The following is a 24581-nucleotide window of genomic DNA, read 5'->3' on the forward strand; positions in this document are numbered from 1 at the left end:
CACTTCATCCTTCAGCTTTCTCCAACTAAACATAGCTGACTGTTGACATTTAGCTTCATATTTTTTTGGGATATTTACCCTGTTTATTGTCATTGATCTGGAAATGCATGTCACCTAAGTTGTTTGCATTTGTTCATCAAAGGCCAGGACATTATATATGCAGTAGAAGAACGTAAATTTGCACTCATTCTATCTATATTCTTAATAAAAGCTAGGAGTGTTAACATTTACAAAGTGGTCATTTTATATACATTATTCATTTGTCGTTTTGCTGCAGCAATCTTCAAAACATGCATAGCTTGATTTTTTGTATAAAGTAAGCACATCTATTCTTACATCATAAATGCTTTGCCAATAATTAATTGAGGATGTGTGTTTCTTCAGTTCGCAAAGATCTCTTCAGTCACAACTCTTTCCTCCCGTGAGGTCAAACACGGGGCATAGCGATAAAAGCTGAACTCCTGACACCCAAAGCCAAGAATGAGACAGCTCATTGTGCAGCAACAGATAGCAGACACAATTATCCCTGGTCCCAGGCATGTTTTCTTCAAACGCTTTCCTTCTTCATGGGGATGCTTTAGCACCGACATGTATGTACATCTTGTTAAGCAGGTGCCTCAGACATGTGACCCACGTGGTAATTTTAGTTGGCTCGTAAGATAATTTCTTATTTAAGTGTACTATAAGTGGTGTGTCGATAAGAACTACATTAGAACTACATTTCCCATGAGGCATGGCGTGATAGCACTGATGCGGCTGATGTAGCGTAGCAGAATATTTGTAAAGCGCTTTTCACATGACACAAGTCACTCAGACTGTAAGAAAGTGAGGGGTGAAACTTTCTTTGTTCAGCCCCGTGGCATCATAATCAGCATTTAAAAGCACAATATCACACCAGTAAAGTAAAGGACCGCTCTCACACTGGAGAATTAACAAAGATTAACTGCTAAGCTCCTCCCAGAAGATGGCGAAAGACTGTTGTGGAGTGGAGAGAGCTGCTCAGGAAGAAGAGGAAGGAGGAGGTGGAGCTGACCAGTGCAGGACACCACGCTCTGAAACAGGGACAAACCCAGAAGGAGCTGCACCGTTTCAGAGGATCAGAGGCGCACTGAAGCCGAGTTCTTCCGGGTGCTACGGTTTCCCTGACCTTCAAAAGCATAGGTTGGCCCACAATGGCAGTAGCTCAGGACTTACGCTTGAACACAATTTTGTTGAATGGTTGTACAAAGACAAATAAAGCACTTAGAAATCATTATGTTAAACTGAGGAGAATGAAAAATCATAAACTGATGCCCTGGTCCTAAAGCACCTGTAATGATGTGCAGGTCACTGAATCAATCATAACTACCACACTACCAATTACTACCAACATGAGATTCATTACAAAAACACTAATTGTGTGTCTGAGCGAAATAGTTGGCCTAATGAAAACCCCTGGACGCTTAAATAATGTTCAGTTAATGTGCCGTCTGATTTAAATATTATAGCAAATAATAAAAAGTTGCTACTCATATCATAATTTACTCTATAAAAAAGGCCCCAAACAAAACTGTGCATTGTTGGCCCCCACTCCAAATGAGCTAGAGACCCCTGTTCTTAAGGTTGGTTGGCCACCCTCATCGCCTCTGGGGGGCCTAAGCAAAACCTTTGTCCAAATTTCACACAAGAAAGATTTGGTGTTTTACTTTCAAAGGCTAATGAGAGGCTTTTTCATCACATTTTCAACTTCGGGTCTGTAAACGAACTAGTGCACAGCCGTTGCATCTGTCCCCCACCTTCTCCAAATAAATACAGAAATAAATGAATAAACAGAGGAATAAGTCCTGCCTTGAGGGCTTGTGTGACTGGATGATATTTGTAAATACTGATAAGGTTCTGAGGACAGGAAAAAAATAGGGGTGTAACGGTGTTCGGTGCATCACGGTGCAAGTACAATAGAAAAGAAATTGTACGTTTTGAAATAAAAAGTTCATCATTAGGCAGTGTGTATGTCAGAATAAAATTGCCAATGCTTTCTGATTTTTCAAAGCATTTTATAATAAAATGTGGCCCCCAGTCAAAACTATGTGCTCGTCAAGTTTCGGTTTTGCTGGTGTGGAGTGTGGAGGACTACAGCCTGCAGTTTAGCGGTAAGTGATGATGTTTGGGAGCACATACACACACATGACAAAGAGCTAAATATTGTAATAAGAAATATAGACAAAAACTTGCACCGTCACCCTAGTACGGTGCATATCATCAGGTTTTTGCACCACGAGTGTACAGTGGCACGGTGCATTGTTACACCCTAAGAAAAAAAAAGAAAAAAAGAAATATTTGATGAGAAACCTCAGTAGCAATTTATTTACTTTCTTACTATCATTTCAACATTCATTGCACAATAGATAAAGAAGTAAGTGTTCCCATATTGTGCCTTCTCATGAAAAAGGGATTTAGGTGTGCGTCACAGCGGAGATCAGCAGGTGTGAATGCTTCAGGGCTTTCCAAAAGTCCCACACCAAGATTTGGCAGCATTTCAACTCGTCCCCTGCTTATAATGTGAGCCACGTCTTCTCTCTCACACCTACACTTTATCAGAAAGGCCTGGGGCTGCTCCTATCCAAACCAGGTGGCTGTAAGGAAAAAAAAAAAAAAGGAAAAAAAACTTTTGAGAAACTTGGTGTAGAGTGAGCGCGCCGTTGCCCCCTTCCCCACCGCACAACTCATCACTTTGGCCGGAGCTTTTGGGCCTGCTCGTCCCAGCTGTGGCTCTCGTCTAATAACCATGACCTTCACGCTCTGCCTGTCAGGGCTTTATTACAGCTGCCACAGGGACCGAAGGAGAGGCGCGGAGAAGAAAGGGCCAGAGGAGCAATAAAAGCCACAGATGGGTGTGGGACAACACAGCTGACAAACACGGCAATAGGGCTTTCACATACCGTCACTCAGAGTGGGTCGAGATATGCTGACTCCGCTGACATACCGCAAATATAGGCACTATAGGCCCTATATAATGCAAAACTGGCCTTTTTTGGGGGGGGCGTTTGTGTTCTTCCATGTTTTTGAAATTGTTCCAACTTCTCTTACTTAATCTGATCTATTTCAGTGATCAGAGCGCCCCCACTACGTAACAAATGCATTTTAGCAAATTACCTTTTTAATCTTAGTTCCAGTGGAGCTCAACAGTAGCCCACCTCAGAGCCCGTTATGGTTCCAGAAGTAAAAAAAAAAGATGATTTGGCTTTCGTATGGCATATATAAATCGATCAATGGAAAATGCTGTCCAAAATCATGTTCTTTATGTCCAAAAGCACCAAACGCACACTCACGCACATGCTCACTGAAAATAATATCTAGGTAACAATGCATTGCCAAACCTCAAAGACACAAGAGTCCGAGTCCGCAGTCTTCAGCACGTCGCCATGGAGACAGCCCACATGTGCGAGTCAGGCCGCGGCGAGTGGTCAAACTAACGGTCGGGCCGCGTTGTCTCCCTGACAATAATAGGCCTAAAATATAACCCTCATTTAAGCAGTCACAGATGTGTTTAAGATAGTGGTTTGCTCGGGCAGGTCAGGCTCAGGCCATGTGATGCTGCGGAGGTTCAGCGGAGAAACAGGGGCTCGCTGAGTAAGCTGCTCTGACGTCCTCCAGCCCCACTATGAAAATAATACAGTGTTTAAAATGAAGACATGGGACAGATAACGCACAAATGTGGAAAAACTGTACAAGTTTAACCTCTCAACCACCTGATTGAGCACATTTTCTCCAGTTTGGCATTACCCAAATCTAAAAGCTTCGAGAAAAACGTAACAAAAAAGTGTAAAAAAAAAAGCATCAAAAACACGATGAAAAAGCAACAAAGATGCTACAAAAAGTTGACCAAATAACAACAAAAAACGGGGGAAAAAGTGATGAAAAAGCAACAAAAAATGACAAAAATACAACAACAAAAACGTGTCTACAAAATAAACCCATGAAAAAGCAAAAAAACCCAGACAAAAAATTACTATCAGTGTTGTAGTTCTTAGCTTTAAGTTTGGGTAAAGTCGAACCGGAGAAAATGGGCTCGGTTAAGGTTAAATGAGAAAACTATTAAAGCAGAACTAAGTAACTCATGCCCCTAGAGGCCATAAGCGCCACTGCAGCTGTCATAGCAAGTTGCGTTTTTTTACTCATTAATTCTCCATGAGAGTAAATACTACGCTGACAGAAAAGACAAAGGGTGAGAGGGATATTGTACATCTAATTACACAATGGAGATAATTTTTTTCACTCAAACTTGGCTGTAAATACTGTTTAAGTAGCGCTAGCCCACAGTTATCCCTGACCGTTTGCCTGTTAGCTTCTTCTTCATGATTCTATTAGTGTGATTAGTGTGTATTGGTGCCTCCAACCCGGTGCAGGAAAGCTGCAATTGTGGTTTTCTGGCCAGAGACACCAGGGGGTCATCCCATTAACACTTGCAGTACCCCAGAGGGACTACGAAAAGGATTTATTAAGGTAAACAAGTTACTTAGTACTGCTTTAAGTAGGAAAGGAAGCTTCTGTATGCCTGCAATAACTGACAGTAGTTTCTCCCTACTTTTTCTTTGTATATTCTTCAAAATCACTGAGGCATTTTTGGAGTAACGTCATTGCTTCTTGAGTAGTTTCGCCAAAAATAGTTGGCTTTCCAAGAACACCAAATCCCAACTAAACCAGATCCAAAAGGTGACCTAACCGTGCACTAAATAATGACTGCACTTGGACCAGCCTAGACTTAAAAAAAAGAAAAGAAAAATGGCCCTGAGTACTGCCAGAAGGATACCAAGGACAGTACTTTCTGTCCCTCTACCACTGATCAAAAAGGTAAAAAAAAAATACCACAGACAGTATTCTAACAATAAAGCATTGTGAGCGACTGGTAAGTAATGTCCTGGGCTAAAACCCATCCCCACTCATGTTAGATTTACTTACGTACCGGTACATATCGTACATATTGTAGATGTATTAAGCCTAAATCACATGGGTTTAATGCACAAAACAGACAAAGCAGATGAACAGAGTAAAATCTCCAGGGATTAAATATTCATAAAATTCAGCAAGACACCATCCCCACACACTGACAGACAATGGTGACAGATGAGTGTTGCATATCATAAGTCACCATTATTAGGAAATGTATCTGCTTTATATTGTGAGCATATGCGAAACAAAGAGTAAATTTGTGACACACCAACAGCAACATGGCATATATAAAACGGCCCTTGTAGAAAGCCATTGGCCAGCATCGTATGTCAACAACAGCATTCTAGCCACACCATACCCGTATAGTGCTATAGGCGCTTCCAGTAAAAAAGCATTCACTTTTCAATCCCCAGTGGTGTGAACATGTTTTATAGCAAAGACTGAATCAGGCCACTACTGGAAACAGCACACCTTATGTAAATATACAGCAAGTTACTTTATGTTACTGGGTAAAACTAATATTGGACCATTTGATGGGTTCCTGAAAGGGGGACGGGGAGACGGATGTAACAGACCAAGGTGAGAGGGAAAAAGTATTTATTTTTGTATGATCAAAAAGGTGCAACACTCTATTAATTAGCATGCATACATAATTTTCTTGGCAGAGTGTACAAAGAAGTGCTTGTATTGAAGGATTAAGCGAACAGTTAGGTCAGCCTGACATCACTATAGTCTGCAACCGGGAAGTACAAAGTGTCCAGACCGATTCCCAATTTTGTGATTGAAATGTAGTTTTAAAGAAGGGGGGAGGGAAAACGTTATTGCTTTTCCACCCACGCATTTGATTTTCTACAATAGTTTAAAAAAAAAAAGTGGCAATAACAAGAGTAATGTGAGGAACTCATTGAGTGGCCTTGCAGAGAATAGAAAAGCAGAGCAATGTGTGAAGTGTCAATTACCCCGGCCTTGGAGACAGCCTCTTTCTAAAGGCAGAGAGTTGAGCCAAGGTTGAGCTGTATTGAAATCTAACAGGTTACAACACATGGGCTGCTTTCAGTGCAGTTTCATGCAGCTGCAGTGAAAATCATTTCCATTTTTTTTTTTTTTTTGGGGGGGTGAGCTCTCATTTAACATTTATAGTGGCCTAAAGGATGAAACAAACCAAGTATTATGCAGTAAACGACTTACATATATTGACCTTTGCCTATTGCATATCCAACAGTGTAAATAAAGGTGCATTCACAGCAGCTCCAGCAGTCCGATGCGAGGAGGGCTTCCCCAGCGAGCCGTGCAGCTGTGCTACTGACAGATCGGCGTAGGGCAGCGTGCAGCCAGCCGCCGCCCCAGCCCCCGGGCACATCAAAGCGGGACGGCCCCGGAGCAAGCCCCCTCCCCGTAGCTCTCGGCCAGGACACTTCAAAAGAGTTTTGGTGCATCACAGATTTCCATCAAAGGGCTTGAACGCAAAGCTCACCCACACAAGAGAGTCAGCCAAGGAAATATGATTAAAAGCACATTATTGGGTGAAGGAGGGGTTGAAGGCGAGGTTTAACAGGAGCGGAGGCAGAAGATATCAGGCTAATATATCAAAATGGGATCAGACTCTTGGCTATCTCTGCGTTTCACATAGCCGCCCAAATGTCAATCACTGATGATTAAAAATATACAGCGCTGTACAGAAAAACGCGGTAGGAAAAAGGTGTGGTCCGTCATAAAGACTTTTAAAGCTTTGTAAAACACTCTGTCCTTTTGAAAACCTTAATAACTATTTTGAACCGTTATCTGTTACACTCCCACCCTTCCATTTCTTTTTTTTCCTTTTTTCATCCCTCTAACCCGTAGAGGTCATGCGACAGGGTCATTTAATATAAGCCACTTGTTACATGGCCAATTCACACCTGAAATTGCCTGTCGGTAAGACCAAGTCTCCTTGAATGGTGGCATTGTTTTCCTGGTGGGAGGCTCAGACAGCAGCGCACCAGCCAGCGGCCACAATGGGGGCCTTAAGGCTTGGAATAATATGGCTAAACGCATGGGATTTACCGATGTGGATTATCACCGTTCGGCCTCACAAACCGACAAGGAGCAGGTCGCAAACTAACAACATTTAAAGCGTATTCTCTGGAGCTAGTTGGAGATTTAGACCCAAGATCCACTCCCTGAAAGCAACATTTTCAGTTGGTAAACCTATTGCGACATTTATAGGTTATATGAAGAAAGAACTGAACTAGACAAGTGCCATAGCAGAGATCTACACGTTTTTTGTTTATGTGGTGATTGCTTGCACTATTTTTGAGTCAAGCATTTCTTTCTAAGCTTGTCTGAGAGCTGCGGTCTCCCCAGATGATTTTGGGATTGCTTTACAAAACACTTTTTTGGATCGGCGGGTAATCCGAAACCGTCCACACGACCTTGTCAAGACACTTTCCCTGAACTATCACGGGTGTGCATCTCAATTTCCATCCATTTCATGCCTTGCCATGTCTCACTTAATACAGCTACTGTCATACTGTCACCCTGAGTTGCGGGCCTGTTTCTTTTTTCCTTTTTTTTTTTTTTTGCTCCTCCTGATAGCGGCGCTCCTATTATCCGGGCTCATTAGAGTGGATGTCCAAAACGTCAGAAGAATGTTTTATGGACTGTTGAGAAATCACTCTGCAGCACAAGTCAGCCAGTGTTCTTGCATGCGGCCGCGGGAGGAGGAGGAGGAGGAGGAGGAGGAGGAGGAGGAGAGATAAGGGGTTTATGCTCTTAAGGCAGAGGTGGTGGGGGCGGCCTGCCTTTAGAGGGGCTTAGGGCCCAGAATTAAACAGAATGCCCAGACAGAATTAGTTCCAAGGCAGACTGGGCCCATTATACCAAACTCAACAATTAGACGGATTAAGTGTCATAACTATAGCATGCACAGACGCGGCTGCATTATGGTTTTCATCCAGTGCGTATAGGAGCTGATGGATACATTCAATCAACAAGTACCTGTTGCAAACAAAAAACAAACAAAAAACGAGTTGGTTGTAATGTTTGGTGCAAGCCACGAGTTTAAGCCTGGACAAAAGAAGAAGCAAAATACAGGTATTATAGCATCATTTTATACTGCAAAGCAAAATAAGAAGGATGATCAGTGCATCATTTCATATTAGCCAGTGAGTGAATCTGTGCAAAATGATTGTGTTAGGAGCAGGAGAAATGAGCAATCATAGGGATTTTAACAGGTTTGACCAATTGCGATGTCTAGACAGCCTGGGGTAGAAACAGAGGTGACCTAAGATGTCAAAAGGTCATTCTTGTGGGTGCGAAGACGGAGACTTTGGCTGTTACTCAAATTGCTGCAGAAATGAAAGCTTCTTTGTCAGTCTTTACGCACACACAAAAAAGCGGTTATAAGGTTAACATTGATCTTTAATTTAGTAATAATTAAAGCAGTACAAAGAAACTTAGAAATAAGAAAACCATGCTTGCAACTTTCCCTGCTCTGACCCGGAGGCGCAATACACACTAATGGAATCACGAAGAAGAAGCTAACAGCCTAATGGGCATAGCTAACAGCGGTCTAGTGCCACTTTAGCAGTATTTACTGCCAAGTTTGAGTGACAAAAATGATCTCCATTGTGTAATTGGGTTGTGGCACAATGTACAATATCCCTCTCTCTCTTTGTCTTTTCTGACAGTGTAGTATTTACTCTCACGGACAATTAGTAAAAATAAAAATAAAAATAACACAACATGCTACAACACCTGTATTGGTGCTTATGGCCTCTAGGGGTATGAGTTACTTAGTCCTGCTTTAATTAGTAGGAAATATGTAGGGTGAGAATAAGTACATTTGCTGTAGTACTAGGATCACTATCTACTTTGCCACCACTGCAAATATTACTAAATGTTGCGATTTGCAAATGTTCCTTTTTTTTACTTACATGAATTCATCTTGTCTGTATGACAGTTGAGATAGTTCCAATGAAGACACGCACACGCAGCCTATGCCATTGTGGGTGTCTGAGATATAGGTTAACCTGTATCTGTTCTGCTGACAGACTGGCTTTTAGATCGACTGCCATAAACCAACCCCCAAATCCACCTGTATGTAAAGGCCCTTTGTCAGCACCGGCTAATGTGATGTGACGCTCTCCGCACATGTGCAACAGCTCAGCACTTCTGCAGGTCTCCAGCCACATCAGTTTGAGTCTGTCTCTGCTTGAGGGTGGCTGCAGTGCTCTGCCTTAGAAATAGGGGTCAGGAGCTTGGTCACCTGAGAGAAGCGCCTACTGGGGCAGCTGATGTGGTGCGAATGTCATGGCTTTTTGATCTTCTATCATATGTTGGGATGCTCTATCAGGAGGAGGCCCCTGTCTTATCAGTTTCTTTTGTAGTAGTGTGTAAGCCTAGTTAAAGCAGAACTAAGTAACTCATGCCCCTAGAGGCCATAAGCGCCACTGTAGGTGTCGTAGCATGTTGCATTTTTTTACTCATTAATTGTCCGTGAGAGTAAATATTACGCTGACAGAAAAGACAAAAGGAGAGAGGGATATTGTACATCCAAGTACACAATGGAGATATTTTTGTCACTCAAACTTTGCTGTAAATACTGTTTAAGTGGCGCTAGCCCGCAGTTAGCTTTGTTCGTTAGCCTGTTAGCTTCTTCTTCGTGATTCTATTAGTGTGTATTGGTGCCTCCGACCCGTATTTAGTGAAGTTGTAGTTGAGGCTTTCTGGCCAGAGATGAAAGACCCTCCAATCATTTGTATTACCCCCAGAGAGACTACGAAAAGGATTTATTAAGGTAAACAAGTTACTTAGTACTGCTTTAATAACAGTTTTGCCATAGAAATGTATAAAGCATTTAACAATATTTACTAGTATGATCACAAATACAACATTCACAATGAGTGGACAAGCTGAGCACTTTGGGGAAGACCAATGAAGGCCAATGACGAAAGGTCTCACTGTAACACATCTGTATGAAACCTAAGCAAAATCAAGACCCTTACAGGCACACACATCTTTCATATTGTTTTAAATATGGATAAAGTGCAGACTAGAAACTTGAACAAATGCATTTTAAATTTCCCAAGAGGCGTTTGGTTGCTCTGGAGAAAATGATTGTTTTAAATTGCATGGCCCTGTCCTGCCTCTGTCTCTCAAAGTGCCCCTGTCTCCCCCCTTATGAGCGCCCCACAGGTCAGCCGTGCTCTGGCCCTCTCCTGCGTATTTAGAGTAATTGCTCGTGGCAGTCAAGGTGTCTGCGTAAGGACCTGTCATAAGCAATCCATTGGCATGAGTGGGGGGCTTGTGCATGAACCTAATCCAGTCAGTGAAGCCAAACGGACAAACGCGAGGGGGCTAAAAGCTTTTCATTTTGAACTTGGTGGAATTACAGACCCTTTTTACTCTTTTCAAGAAAACGCCACAGTCTTTTTTTTCTGTGGCTATTACCAGTTCACTTTTCTTTTTTCATGTTTTTTTTTTACAAGATTTTACAGCCACTGAAGAGACTTCAGTCAAGAGTTTTTTTGTTGCTTTGTCTAAGTCTGATAGGAAGATGCTACATGCTTTTAACACTATTACTGTGACACGTGACGTAAATAGCTGGCTTTACACAGACTTATAGCACTCAGCACAGCAGACAGACAGGACAGGAACCAGGGGCCCGAGAGCAGAAGTCATCCCTCTCCGGGGCATGGCGACTCTGCTCAGACGCTGCAATAAGGAGTGGAGCCCTGGCCCCTGCCGCCAGACTCAAGAGGAGGCGACTTAAGGTCCTAAGTGTTTGGGAAACTGGCCCATCAATGTCAGAGCTCTTTATTGCTTTGGCTCCCTATTGCTTTTCTCTGCTCGAGGGTTAGTATGAATCTACTCCCAGCGAGGGCCAGTGGTCCGGGCTCATCTTTCATCAGTCATAACCCTGGCAATTAAGTAAGCGCACATGAGCAATGGCCACAGATTTCAAGAACAGGGTCAAGGGTTGTTAAAGTGGGTTTTGGACTCGTGCTGTTTTGTGTTTTCTTATCAACTGGAAATGCACACAGAGGGGCTCCAGTCCCAGAGGTTTGCATTACCACATGGAGCTGGAACGTCAATGACAGAAAGGTTATGACACACTATGACTACTGTTAACAAGAGAAGATTACGCATATAAGACAGATCTCACCTGGTTTAGTGCACTACATAAAGAGTGCAATAAAAATTCATATTATATTTATGACAATACTGTTTCCAAGACTGGTTACTGACATAACTAGATGTGTCAGAATCTACCAAATCTATGACCATATGTCTATGTCATTTATGTCTATCTTTAAAGTGTCCATATTTTATTAGTAAGGATGCACAAAATGCGCATTTAGTTGCCTTGTTTACGAAATGTGCGGTATATAAATAAGGTTGCCTTGAGTTGCCAATAACAGTGATTTTAGTTTTATTTCAGTATCAAGTAATTGAAGGGTTAGAATAGTTGCGTTGAAAGTCGTGAAATTACCATTACCATGTATGACCATGGCCATGTATGGCAATTTCATGCAGCACAACAAATTTAACTGAATGAAGATACCAGAATTTTGCTAATTTTGAAGAAATTATACACTTAAACACTGGTTCAACAATATTTCTGTATCTCAACATCAATAAATCAAGTACTCCTACCCTCTTCTATACTCCCACAGACTACTGTGGAAGCTATGGACCCCACCATAGAAGTGGCCCCAAGTGGCCCCTCTTGTCATTCATGCATCCTGCACATGTTTTAATTGTTGGGGAAACCAGAGTACCTGGAAGAAACGCAGACACAGGGAGAACATGCAAACTCTATACAGAAAGGCCCCGTCCGGCCCCGCGCTAACTGCTGCGCCATCGTGTATGTGTCAGTCAGTAAATGCAATATTGATCTAAAACAGCTGCTCCTCTTGCTCTCCTTCGCTGCGCAGTTGTTTCAATAAAGAGATATAATAAAATAGGAAAATAAAAGGCTGTGCGACTCATGGTGCTGTGGTGAGATGGAGATCTGATGAAAGCATTTATATGCCTCAGAAGGGGCTTTGGGAGCTGTTGCTGCACCGCTAAGACTAAGAATAGCTACTGGAGAAGATACCGAGATCACTCAAAGATGTGCAAGTGGGTCAAAACACAGCTCCAGGTACCTTTTTGATAAGAGAAGAACATTGCGACATGGTAAAAAGCTTAAGCCTTTCATTCAAATCATGCTGACTGAGAGGACTTGAATTCGGAGAGTGAATTAGGTCATTGACATGTGTTGGGCCGGTGTAGGGGGTGATGAAGCTTGTCATTGTCCTGATTCCACTGAGTCTAAGTGCCGCAGGAGGGATCTGTGCTCCAGTGTACTACAATATCCTGTTTGGACTCAAGTAGCACTCCCCACTCCCCCAGATACACACACACTCACACATACACGCACAAACACACGCTACAGTCATGCTAATTCATCTCACTGCTCCCCTTACGGCCACATTGCACGGCTTTGTTTTCATTGCTTTTCTGCACGCGCTTCATTACTGCACGATCATGTGACCATTTATATGTGCTGCTTTTGGATCAGCACTTCTAATATCTCAATAACAACACATTAGTCTTGTGGATAATTCTAACAGCACACATGATTATGAACTACAGAAAAGAGTTACACAGAAAATGTGTTGTTGATGATCTAATGTACAATATGCTAAATCTGGAATACTTCGGACGATCCTTACCTTGAATTGAACTCTGTTGAGATCGTATTACCGTTATTATTCTACTGCCCTGAACAGAAGCTCAGGGACAGACACTTTACTGTCAACTCAAGAGATCTGAAAATTGCACGGAAACAGTAGCTACACCACACAGACAAATCCCATACGCGGCTGAGTAAACTTTTGAGCTTTAAACCGTGTTATAATGTTCCCTCGAGGAAAAAGTTAGCATATGTTTCACTTTATGCTTGAGGAATTTTTGTCCAATTCCTGTAAACACTCCACCTCCTCTGTGTATGAAACGTCATGAATGAAACCTGTATTAGGAATTTGTCTTGAACAGAGAGCTCGCATTAGTTATTTCAGAACTCAAATTGCCACCATTACAAACAGTCTTCACTCTGAGCCAGCAGAGATTCACTTCATGGGTTAGTGTATGCTTCTGGATTTGTAGTTATTCTAAAAAGGCCAAATAAAGCATAATATAATATCTTCAAATGTAGATCTTATCTTTATCTTGAAACCAATCTTATACAATAATTTCCCCTTATATTATTCATATCACAAATATTTCTTTTACCATCAGCTTCTTCATTCACCTTCTATTGGCCTGCTGCTTACAATCAAAACAGTGGACCATCACACATGGATGACTTGTGTTTCCCGTAAGCTGCAGCTGATAAAATTGACCCCCCCCCCAAAAAAGAGGGAGGTCTGGCCAGAAGACAGATATACCTCACTTTCCAACAGAGCGCAGTGCATTTCCTGAAACTCACGGCTGCTTGTACTGCCGCCAAGCCAAACGTAAAAGGACGGAAAAAGAGAAACAGCTTGAAGATACTGAACTCAACAAGCAGAAAACAGAAATGGAAAAACAGTATTTAGCTTTAATCATTCTAAGTTTAGTGTTATATTAGGTCAAAATAGCTCCACAGTCATAAGATAAAAAAAAACAAGTCTGTACCCAAAGATTTATCTTGAAACCAAACCTTATCAACTGTTTGGGAACTACGGCACCACCGCTAATGTTCACAGCTCAGCTAAAACCAAATCACAGGGAAAACTTTACCAGCGAAAAATTTTATTTGCAACATTTCCAACAAGTGATGCGATTTTAAAGTTGCGATTTGTTTGTTAAAGTTGCAATTAAACTTATACACAAATGACATGAATCTCACCACATCGAAAAGGTCTTCACTAAAGCATTGAGATCCAACGAGACAGCACATTGTGTTGTTTGCAGAGCACATTATTTAAAGACACTATACTTGATTTGTTTTTCTAGTAATGGTACCAAATTTGTTTTGACCTCTTATAATGTATTGTAAGCTCATGCATTTGTGTGATAAAAACTGTGCATCTCTTTATAAGGCCTCTGGATCAATTTTAATAACTTGAAGGCTAGTTTTCTAGCATTGCAGTGAAAGTGACCCTGAAAAGTGACACTGCAAGTTGTGAAATGTGCCTCTAAACTTATCCCTGTGAAGAACTGGGATGTTAAAATGTGGAAAGTTAGGAATGCATTTGGACCTCGACTAATGTTTTCATTTAGTAGCTTCTTATTTCTTTTTACCTATTTTTAACTTGAACTTGAATATTTGCAGCCTTTGCAATTTTGTAATGGTAACCATTTCAATTTTAATAATGATTTGATTTAGCCTTAACAGAAAACACGTAGTTTAGCCAGTTATCTTAAATACCTACAAGTTCATCCTATCTTCATGTTACAGAATGGAAAACAAGGATGTGGTGGTGGAGCAGGAAAGCAGTGGCACGTCAGCGGGTGTTGATGGCCTTGGTTATGGGCAAAGTCGTTTGTAAAGCATGAAACGATTTTTAAAAAGACGTTTTCACTTCACTTCGGGCGCGCGCGTTGTGTTTCCCTTGGAGCCTCACAAGAGAAAATTATTAAATCTGCATTTGAGAGTTGTGTGTGCACTGCCAGAGGAGAGAGTGGGGCAACGGTGCCAGAGCGCAGCCTGCTGGTCGGAAAGTGGAATTATCCCTGAACGCCCCTCCTCCACAGCAACGGTTTCTGCTGACTGTACAGTTCTTGGCTCAGCAAGACGGGCTCAAATATATGCACTAAAAGATTTCAAACAAGTCAAACTCTTGGGAAATCTAAGTGACCCATAAAACTGATCAATCAACATCCTGGTTCCTGAAATCATTTTTGTATAGGTACAGAATACTATTGGAGTGTTTTCTCACATGCCATGATCTGCTTTTCATTCATTAGCATTTTCTACTTAAACACAAATAATATAAAAGGGTGCAATAAAATATGCACATGGAATAACACACTGTATGCACTATATTCATTCATTCTGTATAGATGTTTCATTTCCATAGTTCCTGAGGGGTCTGCCAATACAGAGTGAGCTCAATCCAATCACTAAGTAAGTAAGTAAGTGTTTTATTTTTGATTGTACAAATGTTCATTAGCTCCAAAATAGCGATACCGCAATTCTTTTTCTAGGGAATAGAAAATTAAAAACTGTAGCTCATCTCCACTGAGTTTCATTATGTATAAAAATTCAGACCTCAACTATATGTTCAAGTGATCCTTATATTAGTTTAGCAATAATTAGCATTACTTAAGTCGTTCATATTTCAATCTTTTCTCAAGTACTTATGTTTAAAACGTATTTGAATCTTTAATATAAAATAGGAATCACAAGTCTAACCACAATTGCAATACTTCTCAGAAATAGAAATATCTACTTTTCCCTGAAATTGCTCGGCCCAACCCACAATGCTACAGCAAATCTGCCTTCTGTCTGTCTCAGAATAAAATGTGTACTCGGTTTCATGAGGAAAAGCCAATAATGATGACTGTAGGAAACACACTATAGCCAAACTAATTCCTAATTTAGTACTTTTGTTTAAGTTTAATGGAACACACTGTGTTGAAATGGTTTAGTAAATTATCATAGTGATATTGTTATAACAATAGTCCAGGCAGTTCCTGAGTCTCCTGTCCTGCCTGCTTTAAACCGTCTGGTTCCAGAGGTATTTAGGTCCGTCAAGATTACCCAATGCTGTCTCTTTATCTGCACAAAATATATTACAGAGATCCCCCCGTAGTGACTCATTTCATCTTTTATTTTACCGGTAATCCTTTGCATGGCTTACATTTTTGCTGTAAATGGAAGTTGGCTTTGCAGCAAGACAAATGCAGCAAATACCCACCATGCACTGTGGTTAGAGGCTTCCAGTTAGGAACAGAATAGTTACCAATATGTGGTTTCAATTGAGTCATTTCTGGGTATTATGAGGAAGTGGAAGATTCTTTTGATGCATTTTCTAGGAACTAACTGCCAGAATTTTGCAGGACAACTGTTTATTATAAAACGGTATTGTTCCTAAAGCAACCTATTATTTTTTTGCCAATATAGTTGTTTATACATTTTTGTGAATTTGAGTATGTGTATTTATGTACTTGACTATTCCTGCTCTTTAAGGTATCATCTGTATTCATAGAACAAATATGTTAATGTAGGCTCTGTCTACCTCAATTTTCCACTGACGTAGAGATTTTCAGATATCGGTTAACCAGTCAGTCAAGTGAGAAGAAGCCGCTGTAGATAAAGGTGAAACATCCTCAACTCAATCAATCCAGTCAAGTCTATGGTGTCTGAAATCCTCTCCTACAGAACCAAAGCAGCCAGTGTGTTTGACATGCCTAAAAGCTGCTTTGCTACACAACACAGAGCAACACAGGAACAGTTTGTTCCAGTGCACTTCAAAGTCGGTTCCTACAAAAAAACCTGCCCTCAGCCCATTTCCATTTAGTGCTACAGGTTCACATTAGCGAAGTCTAAGGTATATGCCCAGGCCTTCCGCGTGAAAGAGCTCCGAAACCACAAGGCCCCACAGACGAGCTCCATCAAGAGGCCCTCTGTTCACCTACATTAGGCCGAACACTGGGCCCTCTCACGCAGCTCAACACCTGGACCCGACATCAGAGGCAGGGCGGTGGCAATGCTGGTCGCCACACCTGAATAAACCAGCCCGGCCGGCACACATCTGAAAACCTGAGCTCGAGGAGTGGAACGGGAGAGAGAGAGAGTTGGAGAGAGCGGCGGGACGTCCTACACAAACAGGCTGCTCAGGTGCTGCTGCAGACCACTGTTTTCATTCACAAGAGCAAGAAAGAGGAGGGCAGGAGAGGAGAGTATTTTTACAGGTGCTTTTAATAGGCTACTGGAAGAAGAAGCAGCAGACGACACGCCCTTCAAGACAGTGCAGCATCTGTACTGACGGGAAAGGGTCATCTTGACTTTGAACAAGATCAAATGAACTTTGGCAGACTCTTAAGTTAGTGAGATGGAATTGGAATACTAAAGCTGCTATATAGTATTCAAATAGTAGGAATACAATCAAATATAAGTGTTTTGTTTATTTATCCGTGTCAATGTAACAAAGCTTTCTCAGGCAAAAGCAGTGCAGCTGCTGTACAGTCTGGAAACGCAAAACCATTTATCTACGTTCATGCCTGGCTATTTTGGCGAGTCATTTGTCATCCTAATAATTACCAGGAAAGCGAGCTTGGGAGGATTTATTGCCCCAGCGTTTGATTTACGGCTAAATATTGCAAATTATTCCTGAACTTTGCCAGCACTTGGTGAAAAAACATAGCGCATAGAGCTTTACAGGCTAATAAGATTGCAGACGATGGATGGTTGCACCTCCATGCTATCAATACTGGAGTACAGTGCACATGAGCGGCATACAGAGTCACCACAGACAAAAAGTCAATTTGTTCGAAGCGGGACACAAAAGGCGCCGGTTGCTGAGTAGAGAGAGGCCCCTGTACTTGAAGCGGCCGTCCCGTGATGCATGTGTCTTTGCCCAGCAGTGTCCCGTGGCGCGGCTGGCTGGTCATTGTTTATCTGCTTTTCCAGCTTCAAGAGGGGAACTAATTAAGCCGTGTCTGCAGGTGGGCCAGGCAGGTCTTTACTGGTCTGAGACGGGACAGAGGGGAGGAGGATGTGTGAAACAGGAAAAAGGGCATCTGACAGACGATTACTGACAATGTGTGCTATAATTTATGGCGAATACCTAAGTGCGATTGCAATGAGATTCTCTATCACTATCTGTTTAACCTCTTACCGCCTTAACTGAGTATACCAAAATCTGAAGGCTTCTCGCCTGGAAAGCAAGTGTAATGCCTCATTTGAAATCTAAGACCTACCAAACGGATTGTAACTTTTTAGTCGCGTTGTCACATTTTTGTTGTGTTTTCGTAGTATTCCATGGTCTGTTTTTGTTGCTTTTTCAACTTTTTCCCCCATTCCTTTTTCCTTTTTTGTCTGTCTGTTGCTAGATTTGGGTAATGCCAAAATGTGCTTGGTTCAGGAGTGGGTTAAAAAACAAATGCATGCTTACAGTATTAGTATTAAAAACTTGCAGGTATTTTACACTACTATTGGGCATATATTCTCAATGCAGCTCTAGATTTTCAATGCAAAAGTCTATACGATGAATAGAGGTTATGGAGATGAAGTCACTGTAACAGCATAGCAACAGAAACCAAAAGAGTGTCAATTCTAATTAAAGCAGTACTAAGTAACTTGTTTACCTTAATAAATCTTTAATAAAGTGTTAATGGGATGATTGGGGGGGTCTTTCATCTCCCCCTGGTGTCTCTGGCCAGACAACCACGATTGCAGCTTTCCTGCACCGTGTCAGAGCCACCAATACACTAATAGACTAATACAGTCATGAAGAAGAAGCTAGCAGGCTAACGGGAAAAGCTAACTGTGGGCTAGCGCCACTTAAACAGAATTTACAGCCAAGTTTGAGTGAAAAAAATGATCTCCATTGTGTAATTGGACGTAGTATATCCCTCTCTCCCTTTGTTTTTTCTGTTTGCGTAGTATTTACTCTCACGGACAATTAATGAGTAAAAAAATTGAACATGCAATGACACCTGCAGTGGCGCTTATGGCCTCTAGGGGCATGAGTTACTTAGTACTGCTTTAAGACATTGAAAATAACAAGCTAAATTTACAATTCCTATAGATTTTGGGACCACATGGATTATCACACAGAACTAAGTGACTTTTACAAAAGTAAGGTTCTCGTGTTTGTGTAGCTATTCAGTTCCTGCTATTAGCCAACAAGCTAGCTTTCTATGATGTTGGAAAAAAACAACTTTGTCTTGCAAAATAGCAACTGAAAGTAAACCAATCCAGATGACTTTATTTGCAATACTTTATTTGCAATACATCCAAAAAGGAAGCTCCAGCTAATTTTAATTTGCATTCGAATGATAAGAACCCGTGTTTGTTTTGAACATTAGGGGAATAATTAGGGGAAAAGCAGTGCATGTGCATATACCCTCTATGACTTTGTAACAATTAGACTAGAGTGAAGCTTTGTAAACATGGGACACAATAGATATGGCTAATGACCAGAAAATGTCATCATACTGTATTATCTGCTCACTTGAGTATGTAGGAATACTCTGGGACAACATTACACTGCATTAGTAAAGCAAGGGCTTCCTCGCTTGGGGACAGTTTGAAGTGATTTGAAACATTTTGTTCCCCCATGAGGCACAGGATCTGTGCACCTCGGGCTTTTGGATTTATTTGTCGTTTGTTATGACTTTATTCACTAAATCCCAGAGACGAGAGAGAGAGAGAGAGAGAGAGAAGTGCACACGGAGTATTAGTGCAGCAGGAGGTCCCCTGAGAGCCCCAGACCAAAACACAATCAATGGAGTAAATCAGGCCTGACTGTTTGGACTGGGATAAGGATGTGCGTATTTGTGTTTTGCTTTGGACAGGATGATAGCACATGTACTACTTCCTTTACAGCAAACTTTTAAGTTCACACACACACATACACGGATGACGAAACTGCAACTTATAAATGTAAATCTTTTTATATACATTTATGCCAGTATGTTAATTTTCCATAATGGACTTTTATGAACGATAGTGGAAAGACACTCAATGTAAAAGGAGAAATGTTGAAACTAGCCTAAAGCATTCGAGGAGATACAGTATGTACCATCAAAGACTTCAGACCTCACTTTTTCCCGTATTTGTGTATTATTATCTGCATCTCAAAATTCCACTGAATTCTCGAATACAAACCCTGGATATTGGTGGCTTTCAGATTGCAGAATGTAATGAAAGGAAATACTCCCAGATCAAGGCCAGGACAGTGATTTGGATCCACATTAAAATTAAGCTACTTTTTCTTGTCTCATTATTGGCATTGACCAAACTTTTTAACAATACAAAAAAAAAAAACCTTTTCCTGGCAATATAAAGAAAAAGACATCGATATTTGTAATTCTAGCCTGGAGCAGTGTGGGTGGAACTACGTGCATGTCCAGATAAGAAGCCAAATGACGGTGGTGTCCTTGATGGCGTGACACCAGGGGCAAAACAAAGCAGCTGTCATGGGAGTGGCTCGGACTGAGCCTGCTGACGTGGGTCACAGCAGCCGGGCAAACTGTGCAACTAATGCACACTGGAATACACACACACACATACCCGCAAATGCTCATGGGCTGAGATTATAGAAACTCTCTTATCAAGCTCACGACCTCGCGAAATCCCAAATGAAAACGTGAATGAAAATACTCCCCTGACTTCTCCAATGTGCACAAAATAGTGAGTACAGGGAAGAAAAAACAAATGCTGTTTTGTGAAAAGATTGGAGCTCTTTTCATTCACCTGTGCCATGGCCCATGGGATGCATTTATAACTTTCTGTTGTGTTGTTTTTTGGTCAAACTCATGCTCATTAAACCCCAACAACATCTTCTCTAGTGCATTAAGCGCCTTGCGCAAAATAGACCGGACATTTGCATACAATAAACAACACAAGCCCTCGCAGCAACAAAACATCAATACACAACTTCAGTTCCGTGTTATTGAGTTTTATGTGGTCGAACTGTGAACTGACATGTTCTATCTGCATCTGAAATGCTGCTTCAAATCGATTGTCGCAAACAGGCTAACTACTTCAAGATCAGAGAAAAAAAGACGACAAAATCACTCTAATATACAATCAATTTCTTGCCATTATTCGGTAAACACTTTTTACCGAGCCTGAATCCCAAATCTTTTTTTATCCAATTAAATTCTCAAGACAGAAACATGAACTGCTAAACAAATACAAGAATCACATCCGTTTCAGAACATAGAGCTAAGCTACAGTGTTAAGAGATAATAAGACTCCGTTGAAACCCAATATCTGGTTCTCTGAAAAGTACACTATATTACCCAAATACTTGTCCAACAACCTTTGGAGAGGGACTTGTTGACATTTCCCACCAGACTGGAAGAATAATCCTCTTTTATCACTCTAACCTGATATGGCCCTGGTGCTTGAGTGTTTCTTTAGCTCACAAGAGAGTTCAACAAAACAACTTGATTTAAAAAAGCAACTTGAGGGGCTATAGAGCGCTCCCACAAAAGGCGCTGGCGTACTATGACGAGTGGAGAAATCAGCATTATGTACGGCGAGCAGGGTCAGCGCGGGTTTGATGGATGAGGGGCGGGACTTACTGTTTGTTGTCCGTGACGACGGGCAGCGCGATGTCGTCGCTCATGCAGTCCAGCTCGTCTGTGAGGCTGTTCGCCCGCGAGATGTCAATGGACATGCTGCTGTCCAAGTTCTTCTTCACTGCAAACAGGAATCAAATAAAAAGTACATTCAATAATTGTACTTTCAATAGTAAATGAACAGAATATTTTAGTATTTCAGAGCAGGTTTGCAGGTTTTGAGATTTGCTGACAGGGGCCATTTCAAATTGTGGTTTGGGTTATGTTGTGATTATTGTGTCCAAATAAGTTCAATATAGTAACATAATGTAAAAAAAAAAATGTCTGCAGGTCCTTTAGAGAAAGTGAAAGATACCTGGAGATGCAGGGCAGCTCAAGTTGAAAGATGACCAAGAGTGGAGCGGAGGGCCTGAAGTCATGCAAAAATATGGAAACAAGAACCATAAGAAACAAAGATCAAGTAGAACATGCACTCAAGGGAAATGCAGAAATGAAATAAAAATGTCATTGTACCATTATACCGTTATCAACAACAGTATAGTATTACAACAAATGCATATTAAACTCTGCTTTCAGAAAGGTTTGAATGCTGGAATTTCTGTGAAAAAAAAAGGAAAAAAAAAGATAAGCATCTACAGTATATCTGTGCTAAAATCCCAGGCCCAATGACTATGGTATTCTGCTGGTTATATTTATCTAAAGGGGTCCTTAAACTTTTTTCTCTGGGTACCACATTATCGTTCCTGACTGTGAATGGGGGGCCAGGCCGGGTTGGCTATTACATAAAATAGAACATATGAAACGCAGCAGGCCTCATTGTGAAGTAGAAATTACTAGCCTGGCACAGTCATCCCCACCACTATATCCACAAGATCAACACTTGATTCCAGGCACATATTTGTTTAAATTTGCAAAAATAGTAATCAAGTCTTCACACTTTGTTTTAATTTGAAATACCACAGGTATTCCATTTATTTTTATTTTCAAGTAAAACATAATTGCGTAATGTGACCAAAGTAATCACTCCTTACACTTGTATTGAGATTTACAAGCCTGTGTCACAAGTTTCTCAAAGTACACTGTAGTCATTACTCATTCACTCCACACTCTGTGGTGGTAAGCTTCATTTACCACGTGGCTATAATGTGTTGTTTATATCCTGATCTCTTATGTCAATGGCCCTGCTGGACACGTGAAGAATTATTTTTTATTTATTTAAGTTGCCCCCTAGTGGCTGGAATGATACTTTTAGATTTAAAAAAAAAAAATCATTACTCCGCACAGGAATGGGCTAGAGACATACTTTTTTGGACATACTCAGGGATTTGTGCTCTATAAGTCAGGGCTGGGCTAAATCATCTCGTGGGCCGGAATTTGCCCACGTGTCGTAGTTTGAGGACCCCTGATCTAAAGAATGCTTATTGGGAAATCAAATAACTCTTTCCCCATAACTGGAAGAACGTTGAACAGTAGTTTACAGTATGTTGAGTGAAAAATAAACTTTGCTTTCTTTCTAAGGTCTAAATGTTGCCTATCTGAGAAGCAAAACAAAACAAAACCAGACTTTATAAACAATACCTTCCTCTTTTTCACTCTCCCATGAAGAGTTCACAGATGACAACGGTGTTTCATCGCTTTTCCAAGTTTGACACTCAAGATACGTTTGAAGAACATATCAATGTACTCTACTTCATTTTCCCGTGGTTAGAAGAAGTGAAAGCTTAAAAGATTTAAAACACTGGTGCAGAGAGTTGGTAGGTGGTATCTCCCAGACAGAGACTGGGATGAAGCCAGACAGATTAATGAAGCAATAATCTGTCCATTGACTAAATCACACAAAGCCCAGTTTATTTCTGACCAGTGAAGCTCCACAATAAGCTCTTATCAACTTCATATCCCCCTCCCTTTCTGTCCTGTCCTGTCCCAGCCTGTGTACCCGGCCCGGTGCCAGCCCTGGTTCTGGTCCCACTCGGTGGACTTGGCAGAGCAGTCCAGGACCCAGTGAAGATCTCAGTCTGGCTCTGGTTCGGTCCGGTCCAGGACAAAAGCCCAGTCACACAGTCTAATTGAAATACTGTCTGGATCCCATTAAAAGACTGGTTGGCTAATGATTAACTCAGAGTGATTTGAAAAGAAGAAGAAAAAGTTCTACATTTGGCTACTTTTGGCTTGTTACCCTAAAACACCCCAGCAGAAAACGGGCTAATGATAAAACTGCTGAGAGGAATTGAGTAGGAGGCTTACCCGTTTGTCTGAACATCCTGGTGATTCCTGCAAAAGCACAGAAACACTTTCTGAATAATATGGATTGGACACATATGTAACATTTTCAAACATAGTACCTTCATGGTTGATTCAGCAAAGGTTTAGTTTAGCCAGACTGCATGCAATCTCTCCATTTGGGACAAGGTATCAATTTTGGATGGACAGGTTGAATGACACAATACACATTTATGGGTCCATTTATATAGAATTTAATAGTGATGATTGGAAACTATATGTGAATCAAAATGACTGTAACTAAACACAGTTGGGTGCTATCCAAATCATTGTTTCTGGAGATGTCATGACTCATGTCTCATGTCATGACTCCGATGGACACTTTTTATGATTGCACTCTTGGACAGGAAAAACTCATTAAGTCTGTTTATGGACCTGAAGTCTGGGTCAGTTTATTTGACCTGGCTGGCTTTTAAATACGGGAAGTCAAACCAACTGCTAATTGCCCAGAGATGCGAACAATTTAATGAAAGGTGTCTCCCGAAAACAACCATTCTCACCAACCAGTTTGTACCTCTATGTTCTGACCGGAGGCTAGTGAGGCAGTAAAGAGAGCTCTAATCACAACTTGGACTGTAATTACTTCCATCAGCTTTTGACAGACAACTGGCTGCTATCTTGTCAAAATGGTAAGGTAGGACAACTGTACCGTAACAACATAATAATACTATGCCTCGATTACGGTTTTCGGCTGCTTATTTCACTACTTGCACCTTGTATTCTGCAGATCTGGAGATACTGGTACACAAGCCTAGAGCGCCCTCCAGCAGCTGTTAGCGTGAAAGTAATGTGAAATCAAATATTTTGATTTATAAGTTGCACCTGAGTATAAGTCAGCACCCCCAGCCAAAAAAAACGATGAAAAAAAGTGTGACTTATAGTCCGGAAAATACGTTAAGTCAGGCGCCTAGCCATGATCTTATTTTTCAATATGCCCAATTTAAAATCCAATGTCTACTTCTGCCAGTATTGCCTCCAACCAGTCCACTCCCTCTGGTGACCGGTGTACAAAACAGTTTATGACTTACTCAACAAGAGGGAAATCCAAAAAGAAAGCAACGAAAATAACGCTTTGGGACAATGAGACAAATCCAAAAGAGTATTATAACTTTATACCTCAAATACAGTAATGTAAACTGAAAAAAGTACCACCATTCTATGTT

General features: G+C 41.2%; 1 protein-coding gene across 1 annotated transcript in view; it reads right to left on the reverse strand.

The window, feature by feature from the left end:
- The window catches only part of kcnq1.2 (potassium voltage-gated channel, KQT-like subfamily, member 1.2), a gene marked incomplete at its 5' end in the record, with an annotated part of 130010 nt that overhangs the window by 86505 nt on the left and 18924 nt on the right, over nt 1-24581 (reverse strand). The window contains 3 exons of the mRNA XM_079567323.1: nt 21142-21259; nt 21494-21547; nt 23383-23409. Of these exons, the coding sequence (XP_079423449.1) occupies nt 21142-21259; nt 21494-21547; nt 23383-23409 (199 nt within the window). The remainder of the gene's footprint in view (nt 1-21141; nt 21260-21493; nt 21548-23382; nt 23410-24581) is intronic.

Source organism: Gobius niger (genome assembly GCF_951799975.1).
Source record: "Gobius niger genome assembly, chromosome: 12".
NCBI classification, from domain to species: Eukaryota; Metazoa; Chordata; class Actinopteri; order Gobiiformes; family Gobiidae; genus Gobius; species Gobius niger.